At 25.9% G+C, this 14,782-nt stretch overlaps 1 protein-coding gene across 1 annotated transcript in view; it reads left to right on the top strand.

Moving 5' to 3' along the window:
- Positions 1 to 1,082: 1,082 nt before the first annotated feature.
- The window catches only part of LOC107454970 (pre-mRNA-splicing factor ISY1 homolog), a 16,034-nt gene continuing 2,334 nt past the window's right edge, over positions 1,083 to 14,782 (top strand). Inside the window, exons 1-7 of the mRNA XM_016072348.3 lie at positions 1,083 to 1,250; positions 3,727 to 3,749; positions 6,852 to 7,018; positions 9,540 to 9,652; positions 11,262 to 11,323; positions 12,106 to 12,161; positions 13,110 to 13,333. Coding sequence (XP_015927834.1) covers positions 1,248 to 1,250; positions 3,727 to 3,749; positions 6,852 to 7,018; positions 9,540 to 9,652; positions 11,262 to 11,323; positions 12,106 to 12,161; positions 13,110 to 13,333 — 648 coding nt within the window. The 5' untranslated portion in view covers positions 1,083 to 1,247. The remainder of the gene's footprint in view (positions 1,251 to 3,726; positions 3,750 to 6,851; positions 7,019 to 9,539; positions 9,653 to 11,261; positions 11,324 to 12,105; positions 12,162 to 13,109; positions 13,334 to 14,782) is intronic.

Below are 14,782 nucleotides of genomic sequence, written 5' to 3'. Positions count from 1 at the left end.
ATGTAAAAAAGAAAAAAAATGCATTTTGGGGTTCTGAGAGCCCCAGCTCCGATTAAAACTTTAAAAAAAGAGGGGGGAAAGTAGGATCTGGGGGCCCTTGTCATCTCGGGGCCCCAAGCTACAGCTTATTTAACTTATACGTAAATCCGGCCCTGACTGTTAATTAAAACTGCCAAATGCAAAAAAGATGTCTTAAAAATGCTTTTAAAATATATTTCACAAAGAACGTAATCTACAACTGAGACTACTGTGCTACAAATATAGTTTACTGCAAGTAGAACTATTTTTTTTAAATGTAATGACTGCAAACTACTTTTAAATTTAGTAACTACTTCTTCACTACTTTAAGGAGACAAAGTTTGTTGGAAAATTTAACTTGCATTTATATTCAAAAAGGTTTTGAATAAGAAATTGGTTTACATTTGATATAAGAGTATAATGATGAACTATTTATTTATGCTTACATGAGCTAGTTTGTTATTCCAAAACATTTTTTTTTCGAATGCGTCCAATTAACTTTAAACTTTCTACTAGAGATTAAGTACATCAAAAATGCGTCGTATGTGAAAGCGTGTAAGTTTATGTAATTAGTTTATGTAATCGCAAGTTTAAATATCAGTTATACAGCATTCTAAATACGTAATTACTGTTAACTTTCAGGTGCAGCTACAGAGTAGTTTTCATTTCATCCATTGACGGACTCGTAAAGATTTGTACCCTTCAAATTTGTGTAATTAGAAGGCGTTAGAGTCATGTTTCTTTACTAAACTAACGTTAAAAGGACTACACTAACGTTAACGTACCAGGAATCGCTACAAACTATTGTTTTCTTTTGTATCACACTACATTACTTTTTTTTTTTAAAAAAAGTAGCTCACTACACTATAAACTACTAAAAAAGTAGCAACTACAGTTGTTTAACTCTTTGTAGGGTGATACTTTCGACCACTGATAATAATTAGTTTTATGAAATTTGATTATAATCTTGTTTGAATTTATGACCATTTTTAAAGCTTTTATAAATTCCCGTAAGATGGCAGTTAAATCAACTTGGGTTTGTAAATGGAGCAAAAGGCTAAAGCTGATGTTCGAGTACAAAGAAAATATATGTAACATCTAATGCAAACAGTTGTTTATGAACATGCTAAGTAATTTTTTAAACTTTCTGTAGTTTTTATGAAGATTTAACTTCAAGGATCTATATAAATATTTTTTTTCAATATCCCCTCCATTTATAAATAACTAAAATGGTAAGCTATTCTCCTTTATGTTTATTTCATGTTCTTATTCTCGAAATCATGTAACGCCAATTAATACATTGCTATTATCCATCATAGTTAGTTTTTTCGCTGTGGTTACCTTACCGATTTCCAAAAATTGTTCAAAGTTGTGATTTTCTTAAGAAGCTTGGCATGTCAAAATCTAATGTTTATTCGCCGATAACATTTAAAAACTTTATTTGTATTCCTAAATAGTACTCTTGTAACGAATTCCTAGCACATAATTTAAAATTTGGGAACCACCATTATAATGCCATAAATTTTTTTTTGTTTGCCGGTAAAAAAGTTATTCTTATCAGAAATTCATATTTGAGAATATTAATGCTTATAAGGATAAAGTTATTCCCTATTTTTCTTTCTAAGGGACATATTTGCTCCATGTCATAATTCATTGCTTTATAATTTATTTCCTTGTATGCGTGCTATGTTTGTATCTGGTAGTGTGCTGAATTTTAAACAGATGTGATGTGAAGATTTCCATATTGTGATCTGCGGCTGAAAAATCACTAAGTCTTGGAATTTCCGTGCAGCAGCCTGCGGAAAACTAGAAAAAAAAAAAACTCAGAAAGGGGCCAACTTGAAGAATATAACTCGTTGTCACTCTTGAGCCACCCTAAAAAGGTTTCTTTAAGAAACTTGCTTTTTTAAAATCCATATCCTTGGCGATTGTATTTAAAGCAGCAGCAGATCAAGATTTTGGAAATATTCCTGATATGATATATGTATGATTTAATTTAGTTGCATGCATTTTAATCTAGTTTAAGCCATTAAAAATTCCACATGTTTATGCTCATTTTTGAAAACTGGATAGCAACAATGTTGAGAGATTCTTGAAAAAATATAGTAATTGGAAACGATGTAGTTCTTATTTTTTTTAATGACCAGAGGCTAAAATTTACTTGATAAAAATAATGTTTTGCTTGTAGTATATAAATAAGTTTTTTCTTGAGGTAATTTTTAATTTCTGAAGTGCACTTTCTATAGGAAGTCTAATGTATTTTTTTATAAGAGAAAAAATGCAGAACGTTTAGTATGCTTATCAATATTGTTGTACTGCGCATGACAATTTTTTAAAGGATTTAACAAAACATTTAAAAAAATTAACAGAAAATGTATTTGATTGTTCAGAAATCAAACAAATAAAAATTATAATTTAATTTTAAGGTTTTAGTACTAGTCATAAAATTGTTCTCTGAGCTATATGTATATATAAAATATTAATTATTTTAATGAGTTTTATTGATGACATGTAAAATTTTAGTGTGCAATTCTCCTTCAAATACAGTTGCTCAATTACATTGACATTAAATTAATATTCTGCCAATTCAATTAAAAAAACAATGTTAAATGCCAACCTTTCATGAAGTACTTTCGTTGTTTTATCATTTACACTGCAGTGTTCAGTATTCTTAGTGAATAAAGATTATCTGCCACTTTTATTATCATGTATTTTTTATTTATTTGATCTGAACTAAAAATGCTTTGTCATGTAACATGTTTTCTGTAATTATCAGCTTAAGTATGGAATTTTAAAAATAAAATTGAAGGATAATTTTAATTTCTTAACCTATTTGTTTTGTTATTGCTGTAACAATTGCAGCAAATACATCATAGTAATGCTAAATTTGCATATAAGGAAGAATTATTTGGATACATTTTATTATAGAAGAACATAAAAGCACCAAATCTTGCACAAAATATTACCATAAATCATGACTTGCCATTCTAATTTCTAAATGAATAAAAAAAAAATGGTGACAAATTAATATTTAATGTTTAAATTACATTAATTTCATGCATTTTTATTAATTAGTTATGTTTATTTATTAAAATACATAATTATAAATTTAAATTTTTTGCTTTAACACATAATAGAGTTTACAATAATCCAGTAGCAATATAATTATAAGAATATGTTTATTATCATAAATTAGAAAATCAAAATAAATATTAATTTTGTTTTGAAAATAGTCTTTATTTAATGAAAGTAATTCACGAAAATCTGTTGCTGCTGCTTTGATACTCAGGTTAAAAAGCCGAACTTGTCAAATTTGCTGTTAATTCTCAATGAAAGCTCCTATAAAGAAGAATCACCATAATACCAAAAGTTTGGATTTATCAAAGGGATTTCTTAGACAATTTGCATTAGTACAAAAATTATATACTCAAGAAAGAATGTTTATTTATTTTTATTACAATAAGAAATAATGTTGTAAATATTATAACATTTTATCACTTTTATAACCATACTAATATATTGCAATTAAAAATTTTTCTCCTTCAACAAATTATTATAGTTTGCAAATTCATTAATAATGTTTAGTTTGTTCTTATTATTATGCACTTCTTTTGATGTGCTTTGTTCTTACTGTTTATTTTATATATTCTATATATATATATATATCTTCGTATTCATTATTAAAAATTTTTTTATTTAATATTGCAGGCTCGTAATGCTGAGAAAGCCATGTAAGTACTTAGTATTTTGTATTAGTTTATTTATATAGTTAACTTTCTTGCTATTAAGGTCTTTTAAAAATGAACAATTGATTTTAATTTGAAATTATAGTAGTCATTCCCAGTTATTATGTTTACTTCTTTATATAATAAAATGGAAAAATTTATTGCTTTAAAATTTTTTTTATGAAATAATATTTATTAAAAGTATGATGTATTATATCATATAGTTTCATTTAAAGATTATTAAAAATTATCTTATGGAACATTTATGTAATTTATAGTATTGTTATTCATTTTTCAATTTATTATCATAATTTTCAATTTATTAAATATCTTTTTATTGTTGTGTTCATGTTTGTTTTGTGATTAACAAAATTGTGATTTTGAATTTTTCATGATTTTTTGTCGCATGGGTTGCAAGTTGCAGAGAAATAAGAAAGTCAATGATTGGATTGAATTCCATAAATTTTAATTGCTTTTTTCTAACATCTGCAGAAAAAAGAGAGCTATGTGCTAAAGGTGCAGAATCTATTTCAAGAAAAAATGTAGCTTAAAAGAACCTCAATAAATATATTTATTTTTATTGATTATAATTGTCATTATTTCCTAGTCTAACAAAAACAATATTGAGTTGTACTAAAAATTTGAAGACATAGTGTAGCAACTATGTCTTCAAATATGTATAATATTTTTGAATTAAAAGACAATATATATAATATTTAGACAATATGTATAATATTTTTGAATTAAAAAAAAATAATTTGAAAGCTTACACACATTGTCTCCGTTAGAAAAATAAAGTATTTATGGCAGGCTTTTATCAATTTGAATTATCTCTATGTTTTTAGAAGTTTAATGTAATAATTTCAATATTTTATCAAAGTTCATTAAGATTACTTTTAAGAACAGTTATAAAATTTCTTACACTAGTTTATATGTGTTTTTGAAATTAAATTTTTGGATGCAAGGAAGGGAGCAGCATGCCAGCTATTTGTGGGCTGCATGCAACACCTTGGATAGGTATTAATTATTGGAAAAAAATATTTAAATAGATATCTCTTAGAAGTTCTAGTTAATGCTTTTAATTTTCATTCTTTTTACTATAAAAGGACTTTTTTTTATAAAATTAAAATAATATTACAGTATATACTTTTTACTGCTCATATGTTTCTTATTGATTTAGTATAACTGTGAAGTAACTTTAAATTAAGGTTAAATAAAAGTATGCAGTTATATTTTTTGTTCCTGTAATACTTATATTTTTATGTTATACATCAATGTTGTGCGTTATACCGTGGTGGCCAAAAGTGTGGGCATTTTTTTAAAGTTTCATGTTTTTCAACTTTGTGTGCTTGTAGAATATATTAATTTTCACTTAAATGCAAACGTTTGTATATCAAATTGAAGGTAATTTAATGTAGAATTTAATAATAAATACAGTATTTCAATATCTGTATTACAAATAAAAGTTATGCAACTAATAGTAAGATCTATCTTAGATTTGCATTTTTTTAAAATGACACTTACACAATCAATACTTAGTAGGATAACCCTTATTTTTTAAGACAGCTTCACAGCGTCTTTTCATCAAGTGAACAAGTGTTTGGAGTTCATCTTTCGTAATCACATGGTGCCAAGAATAAATTATAGCTTCAATAAGTTGTCTTTTATTGGATGGACGTTTTTTTCGTACAAGAATTTTCCAACGTCGCCACAAATTTTCAATGGGATTGAGATCAGGGCTGTTTCCTGCAGTTTCGATGTACTTTTCAGCATTCAGGATGCCATCAATCACTTGAATTCGGCTCACACCATCTGCAGATGTACATGCCCAAATCATGACATTTGTTGGGTTTTTTGTAGTAGCTTCAATGCAATCAGGATGAAGTGCTTCACCTATTCTACGTCTCATGTATTTTCTACCATCACTACCAAAGAGCGATATTTTACTCTCATCGCTCCAGATTACTTGCTTCCATTGATTTTCTGACCATTTAATGTGTTCTTTTGCCCACTTAACTCGTTTTTCGCGTAACTTTTGATTTAAATACGGTTTTTTCCTTGGAATTCTAGCTTGTAGTTTAAATCCTGATAATCTTCTTCTTATTGTTCTTGAACTGAACTTACTGCAATACCCGCTGCATTCATTTCACATCTGATGAAATTTTTCTATCTTGAAGGCATAGCCGTTTAATTTTTCTATCGGCAGTAGCACTTGTGCATTTTTTTCAGCCTGATTTGGCTTTATTTTCCACTGATTTCATTTTTTCATAACGTAAACAGAACTTTTGTACACTAGAACAAGTCACTGAACAACCAACTTGTCTTGCAATTTCAGCATTAGAGAGGCCATTTTCTCTCAATATGACAATTTGGCTTCTTTTTGTAAGTGTCCAATTACTTCTTGTTGATAACATTGTTTAAAATTAGTTTAATTAAAAAAAAAAGGACTTTAAATATTCAAAAACAGCAATACTCTATTTAATTGTACTAATATGCATCATTCCGCAAAATATTTCCACAACAATAACTCTCTTACCATCCAAATAACCTAAACTATAGTTACAGATATTTGATTGGTCCTAAGAACAGTGTTTGTGATTGGCTAGTACGTTTTTATTACAAAACACGTCCTTATTCAAAACAATTTGTGTTTGTTCTACTAAAATGAGCATAAATTTTTTTGTAATGCAGATATTTTAATTCTGTTTTGTTATTAAACTGTACATTAAATTACCTTCAATTTGATATATAAACGTTTGTATTTAAGTGAAAATTAATATATTCTACAAACACACAAAGTTGAAAAACATGAAACTTAAAAAAAATGTCCACACTTTTGGCCACCACTGTATGTTTAGAATACACAGGAAAATTAGCTTGATATGTCTTCATTAATATAGCTGCTTTAGACAGACTTTATATTGTCTACCATAAAAACTACAATCACTCACAATGCATGATGGAGATCAGAATTTCTACCACTGTTTTAGATAATTACAATAATACATTATGTAATACCAATGTTTAGATGAAAGGTGTAGTTGACCAAACAGTTTTTTATTTTTAATTAAAAAAAATTAATTAATTTTTTTTGAAAATTTCATCTAGGACAACTTTAGCTCGTTTTCGAGCTGCTCAGTTAGCTGAACAAGGCAAAGGACAACAAGAGAGAAGACCCTTTTTAGCTTGTGACTGTGATGATTTGAAATCAGCTGAGAAATGGAGAAGACAAATTATTGGGGAAATCTCTAAAAAAGTAGCTCAAATTCAGAATGGTAAGAATTATTCATTTAGTTAATAGTTTTTACACTGCTTCTGTAATCAGTTTTTTAAAGAATATTTAAATACAAATGTGTATCATTAATTAGTTTAGTAAAAGAGGGTATAACTTTAATTAGTCTGAATAAGTGCCTGGTATTATGGATATTGCATAGTTGTAGCTTTGGTATTCTAGGACATGAAATTAAGGCATGAAATCAGGGCCCGATTAACCCCTGAAAATAGAGGAAGCATAATTGGATTTTGGGGCCTCCCATAACTTGATCAAAAGAAACTTTTTATATTTTTCGCCCATGAACAATACATTTTAAAGAGACAAGAACCATGTGAAAACTATAAGAACCTTAGAAAGGAATACAGAGATCTTATGCAATCATGTTAGACCCTTCTTTACGTGCTTTATAGTAACAAAAACATGAGGGAGTAGCTAGCACATATGTTAAAAAAATTTAAATATTTAACTAAATTAAATTATAAAATTTCTTGTTATACGAAAGGTTCTTTGCAAGATTAGTCTCTTTTTTAACGCCAATTTTTTTCTTACTTCTTTAATTATTATTTTTTGCTTTTACAAAAAATAAGAAATTGGGCCCTTAATTTCAGTCATTTGGGGGGCCCCCTAGAATTTTACAGGGGAAGCACTTGCTTCCTGTGCCTTTTCGGTAATCAGGCCCTGCATGAAATGGATAAAATTAGTTTCTGTGTGTAATATGTTGTTAAGGTGACAAATAATAAAGGAGCAACTAATCATAATAAAAAAACTGGATAAAATCCTTTAAATTTTCCTTACATTCAACTGCATATCGTTGTTTAAACTGATAAGAATATGATACCCAGTAAGATTAGTTTTTTCATGAAATCAAGTTAATGAATTAAGTTTAACAACTGCTAAAATTCAATTCCCAAATACTGTAAAATAAATGTTAATATTGAGTCAATAGGAAATATTCCATAAAAAAAATAAATGATCTAAATTTTTTTGTACTTTGGGCATAGTTTTTTCTCATATCACATACCACTGTTTTTCACAAATTGTAGTTTGTCTAAAGCTTGTTTCTTTAAATTTATAATTTTTCTAAGGTTTTGATGTATGTAATCAAAATAATTTATGCTATGTGTTAGTAGCTATAATTAAGTTAGAATTATGTTAGTAATATTGTAACAAACATAAGCATTTCTCTATTAAAAAGTTAAAAAAATGGTCGCTGATATATGAGTAAATTTTTAAGAGAATCAAGTTTTGGGAAAAATGTTTATTTTTAATTTAGGAAGAAAAGAAAAGAAAAAAAAAATAATAATGTGATTTTTATAAATAAAGCTAGTCATTTTTTCTTGTAAATGTAAGTTTTTTGATTTGTAATTTATAATATTTTTTTTAAAATTTATTTTTATTTATAATTTTTAAAATTTTTTTTAAATTTAAATTTTTTTTTTTTTTTTTTAATATTCAGTGCAGTGCTTCAGTGAATGCATCATTAGTAAATTTTACAAATCAAATGATTTAATTCTTGTTCTTTTTAATGAATGAATGTGATAGATTTACTACTTACTAGAAAATCCCACTAACTGTCACCAAATTTTAATTTTTAATATGGCATAATATTTTATGTCGACATTGAAGAATGTGTAAAAAATTTTCTCTATTGAAAATATAGTATAAAATTTTAAAATTCTAATAAATTTTTGGTCATAATTTGCACTGTTTAGCAAATATTTTATTAATGCTTATATTTTCATATATTTTCTAAACCCTAGTAATAAGTAACCTTATTTAAACGGAGTAAAAATTATAAATTTTACTTGTGAAAAATAGTTAATTTAAAACTCTTATATCTGCAAAACATTCTGTTTTTTCAATGTTTGATAAAATCAAGTTTGAATTATTGTAATGAATTAGAATCAAAAAATTAATCTGGTCATATATACTTTAAAAAGTATGAAATTTAAAAAAAAATTAAAAAGAATTTATTAATTTATAACAATTAATACTAGAAATAATAGTTGCTAATATACAATGTTTACAAAGTAATTTCACTCTTTTGCAATAATACATTACTAATACTTCTCTATTAGTTATAATAATTTGTTGTTTATTTCACCCATCTTTATTAAGATTTTTAGAAAAAAAAAACATACCATATTATTAGGCCATCATTGTGGCTGAAGAACACTATTTTATTAAAGAGGAATTTGAGTTATAATTTTGCAAGTCGTTCTATCAGAATTTTTTGCTAATGATAATTGAAACATGGTGACATTTCCTTCAAATGGGGTTCAGAAATCTGTGTTTCTTTTGCGATATATTTTTTATTGTTTTTGATTATAGAGAAAAACATTTTAATTTCGTGTAATATCTTGGTCATTTTTCTCTTTATATTAAAAACCAATTCATGTGTTTCTCTGGTAGTATAATTTTCACAAACTTTTGTTTGATATAGTGTGTAATTGTGATGTATCATGTTAATTTCTTGAATTTTTTTGTTAATTTTTAATCTATAATCAATGTATTATTTCTAGCTGGACTTGGAGAATTTCGAATTCGTGAAATTAATGATGAAATTAATAAGCTTTTGAGAGAAAAAGGGCATTGGGAAGCTCGTATAATTGAATTAGGAGGGAAAGATTATTCAGTAAGTTTTCTTTTTATAATTGTTCATCTTGCTTTTAAATGATATCATAATCTGCAGATCATCATCTGATAAAGTAGTGATGATTAGTAGTGATGTTTACTGGGAATCTCTGTCTCTTTCTTTAAAATAATTAAAATATGAAATTTTATAAAATTGTGAATTTCACTAAAATATAAATTAAATCTCTATAAGTAAGCAATTTTCTATTTTGGCTCTGAATATTTTTTATATATATGCCTGTAGGATTTTAATTTCAATCACCTAATATTAATTTTAACTTGGATATTTATCAGAATTGGTAGTAATTTTTCAAAACTGGTTAAAAGTAACCTTAGTCAAACAAAAGTGTTCATAACTGATTCGATTTTATTTTCAAATAAAGGTTTCTTTATGTTATTCACTGAAACAAAATTAAGGAAATTTAGTTGTAGATTTAAAATTAATGTTACATGATCTTCTGTATAAGCATGTTTTTATTTGAAATCTTAAGTTCTATTTTAGGTAGAAATTGTTTGTTGTTGAAACCATTTTTTTTGATGTACATAAGCATATCAAATGTTTATGTTATAAAAAAAGTAAAGTATAATAAGAAAAAATATTTAAATGTTTTCTTTGTAGAAGTATTTATAAATGCAAGAATATGTTAAATAAGAACTTGAAAAAAATTATTGAAAAGTAAAAATTTTTCTGTAAGTTATTAGGGTAGGTTTGATTTGAGAATATGTACTGTAAACTGTTTCCTGTTACTATATATTTTAAAGTTGCTTCTACAAATTTGAAAAATAAGTGCATTGACAATTATGAGCTTATTTTCTTTTATTTATTTTCTTTTGTAAGATGTTAAGTTTGTGTTAAAAAGAGGGGCAAGTAGGAAATAAGTAACTTAAAACTATTGTGATATATAAGTTAAAAAATGATGACATATGCCTTTAAAAAATGAGATTAAGTGTTCTCATCCAACTTCTATGTAATGATTTTTACTGCATGCTTAATAACACTGTCCTTCTTTGTATTTCTTCATTAACATGTATGAAAATGCATTATTTAATGTCCTTTTTAATATTTTAATTTTATTGATTTTAATTTATATTTTTAATTTTAATTAAAAATTTTTTGAATTTAACCATCGCCAATTACAATAAAAAAAACAAAATTTTAGAAATGTATTTTTTTTTGTCGTTAAATTTTTTTTTTGCAAAATTGTTTGTTTAAGTGCCACAATTTTAAGCTATTTTTTAAATTTTAGTCGAATAGTTTCCAGTTCAATATTTTGGCAGGAAACATAGTATTTCATAATGAAATTAGATTAATTAAAAATTTGTATGTTTATGAAAATAGAGACAGAAAAAAGACAAAGATTAAGATAAATTGGTGTTTTTAAAAAGATGTGACTAAAAAAAAGTTTTGATAAGTCAATAGTAATAAGAATATTTGGGTAAATTTTGTTCTAAGCACATAGTGAAAACACAGTGAAGTATCTATTAAATATACTGAACATATTAAACATAGTAAAATGAATTTCAGTAAGTGGATTACAAAATATTCAAAAGTTTTGATATAATGTATTTTTACTTGCTAATTAAATTTTAATCTTTGTTTTTTTTAATAGAAACTTGGACCTAAAATGCTTGATCATGAAGGCAAAGAAGTTCCTGGAAATAAAGGCTACAAGTATGTAAATAATTATATGTATATTTTTAACTTCTACCTTTTCAATCTCTTCTATAACTTTGTTTAAATTAATTTTCGTAAATTCAGTTTTATTTTCAATTAATAAATTTGCTGCATGAAAAGTTTGTTTTAATTGTATTAAGTTTGTTGAAAAAATATCATTTAGTTAATAATATAAAATTTCAGCTCTAAACTCAAAGTCATAAAGTATTTTTTTTTTTTTTTTTTTTTTTNTTTTTTTTTTTTTTTTTTAGTAAATATTAAATTTTTGTACAGTGTACAGTACAATATTATTTAATAATTATGACCAAAACTTGAAATAACCTGAAAGAAATTTTCAGTGAAACGTAAAAAAAAAAAATTCAGTATTTTGTAAAAAAAGTTTATTTATTTATTTATTTTTTTGCTGTAATTATATTAAAAAAATACGTAGAAATTCTCTAACTCTTGTTTAATTTTTTGCAAAAAAATTGCTTCTAAAACTTTCAAATTAGTTCATAATGGTTTAGTCATATTTAGATGGTCATATTAAACCTCACCACTTAATTCCATAATAAATAATGATTTGTTCATTTTAACTCCATTTTTCAACTCATTATTATTGTTCTTTCTCAAAGATATGTCCTTTTTGAAGGTCAAAATTGCTAGACAATTATCTTTCATACTTACAAAGTCAACCAGCCATATTTTTGCCAAAACACTTCAGTGCTATTTTAACTTGTTTGCTGGTGTAGTTCTTCGTACTTTTAATATCTTACAATTCATTTATTTATTTTATTTAGGTATTTTGGATCTTCCAAAGATTTACCTGGCGTCAGAGAATTATTTGAACAAGAACGTAAGTATTTTTCATGTTTCTTCTACTTGATCATACATAAGTCTAGCATACTTGTTTTAAGTAGAGATCATGATTTAATGATGCATTTATATACATGTTCAGAAACTATATAATAAAGTTACAGAAGTACATTATAGCTACTAAGCCCATGACAAGTGAAAACCCTAATTTATTGCTATAAATGAATTAATTATCCACATCATAATTTTATTAAACATTTTATTTACAATGAAAATGTTTTACATAATGTAAATATTATAAAAATAGTAGAAATTCAGTGTTTTTAAAATATCATACTGCATTGTTTCATACTGATATTTAATATGTGTAAGTGGCATGCTTTAGCATGATATTTGTAACTATGATTTAAGTTTCTCTACAATTTAAGTCTAATTTTTTATAAAAGAAAATATTTTTTAAAAATATGCTAGTAAAGTCATGTTTGTTTTTGTTTAGTAAATTAGTTTATATTTACACTTATATTAGTTATTATTTATTGGTATATTGAAATGTAACTCTTTTCCCTCAAATCGTTTTAAAAACAAATGAAGTTAACTTTAATTTATATGAAAAAAGTTTATAATAAATGCTTCTGCAGAACTTAAGAACTGAATTCATGACTTTTATAAATAAATTTTAAATTTTTCATTAACAAGAATGCTACTTCAATTTATTAATTTGCACTGTTTAAAATATATTGTTTTTTTTATTGTCTCGAAACAAAAATATTTTAGACGCCTTTATTTTTCCCCACATTTTAACTAAATTACAGATAGTCTGTTATTAAAAATAGACTAACTGTGTAATGATTGGTCTCAAAATAGCTGTTTTGCTGACATTCTTATAACTTGATTTGAGTATCATGTAATAAAAATGTATATAAAGCTGATTGTATTGTTATTTGTTGTTTTCAATAATTAATTATTACCTTAAATAAATTATATTTAGCACCAGCTCAACAAAGACGAACCAGAACAGAAATGATGAAGAATATCGATGCTGATTACTATGGCTATCGTGATAATGATGACGGAATCTTAATACCTTTAGAAAAGGCTTACAATGAACAATTAGAGGAAGAAGCTTTAGAAAAAAGGAAAGAATCCAAAGATAGTGATGTTGCAATGGAGAAGGAAGAAGAAGATATTTATGCTGTCCCTGATGATCCAATGGTTAGTTTTTTTCATTACTTGTATTATTATTATTTTAATCCTATGCTCGCTTGTGGCATTTCTGCCATTAGTCTTATGAGTAGCCCAGTGAAGTGATGAAGAAGCATACAAATCAGAATAAAAGCTACCATCTTTAGAGTTGTCATTAAAAATCTAAAAAATAATGGGACACCATCCATATCAGTCTAGTGGCATCGAGGGCAACAATTTAAATCTTTGACTTCAATTAGACATAGATATGTTTTTGTAAATAGTCATGTCCAGTAAAAATAAAAAGCTAGCGAATCCGAAGAACTTGAATTTTGTTGAGCAGAATATTCCACCTCTTATCCACTCCTGCATCCTATAAAGAGATTCTTATTGCTTATATAATAAATGTTATGGAGCCCTCTGGTAGTAATTATATTTGATTCCTCTAGCAGTAAATGAAATTAATTAGACCATAAACATCTATTGATTATATTATGGGTGTTTCAGATCTATTTCCTTTTATTTACTACCAGAGAGCTTCACCCTTTGTGTGCTCCTTTTACCAACTCTCGTGCAATAATTTTTGTTTTGAATGATATACTGATTGCTATGTAAAAATTTAAAATTATTTGATTAAAAGATTCTAAAATTTTCATTGTATTATGTTAGATCGAGTGTCTTATTCTATTAGGATAAAACTTGAATATAATCCTTTCATTTGGTTTCCTTGTAATTTAAACTACAAACTTGTCTTTTTTAAAAAAAAATATATTTGGTTTCTAAAGAATTGTTAATGAGATTATATGGCAATGCCATGCAAAGATATACATAACAAATTTCTGATTAATTAAGAGCTAAATTTATTAAAAACTAACATTTATTTAATCCTTTTCTTAATAAATAAGAATCATAAATGGAATCGTTTATCATTTTATTCAATAATCTTGACTAGAGTTCAGAATAAAATCTATTTTTAGAGGTTCCCTCTTCATGAGCATAGAATTTGAATATAATTACACGGTTGCTAAATGTTTTGATTTTATTAAAATTTGTTAATATTTCTCATATATTCGTTTCTGCCAGCTCATTTCAGGGATGAGATTCTTCCGCGGATTCGCGGATTTCCGCTTTTTTTCAGATTTTTCCATTTTTCCCGCTAATTTCCGCTGAAATTTTTTTTGCCCAAGTTAAAATGTTTTATGAGGAATTTAATTTTCCGCGGAGGGAAATTGTTGAAGTCCCTTTTCCTCCCTCTGAAGTTTCTTTAAAAATCATTTCCTTGGGATAAAACTGGTTGACCTTTATACAGGGATGAGATTTTTTTTGTCTCTCGAATTTCAGCCTTTTTATCAAAAACTCCGATTCTCTAAAAGTTTCGTTTTTTTAAATAAATATCCCGTTTTTTTTAAAAATTCAGTCATTGAAGTAAAATAATTATATTTATTTACGATTTTCAAAGATAAACAGAAAATTCAATCT

Source organism: Parasteatoda tepidariorum, chromosome 2, assembly GCF_043381705.1.
Source record: "Parasteatoda tepidariorum isolate YZ-2023 chromosome 2, CAS_Ptep_4.0, whole genome shotgun sequence".
In the NCBI taxonomy this organism is placed as follows: Eukaryota; Metazoa; Arthropoda; class Arachnida; order Araneae; family Theridiidae; genus Parasteatoda; species Parasteatoda tepidariorum.
This window is presented reverse-complemented; position numbering and strand designations above follow the sequence as displayed.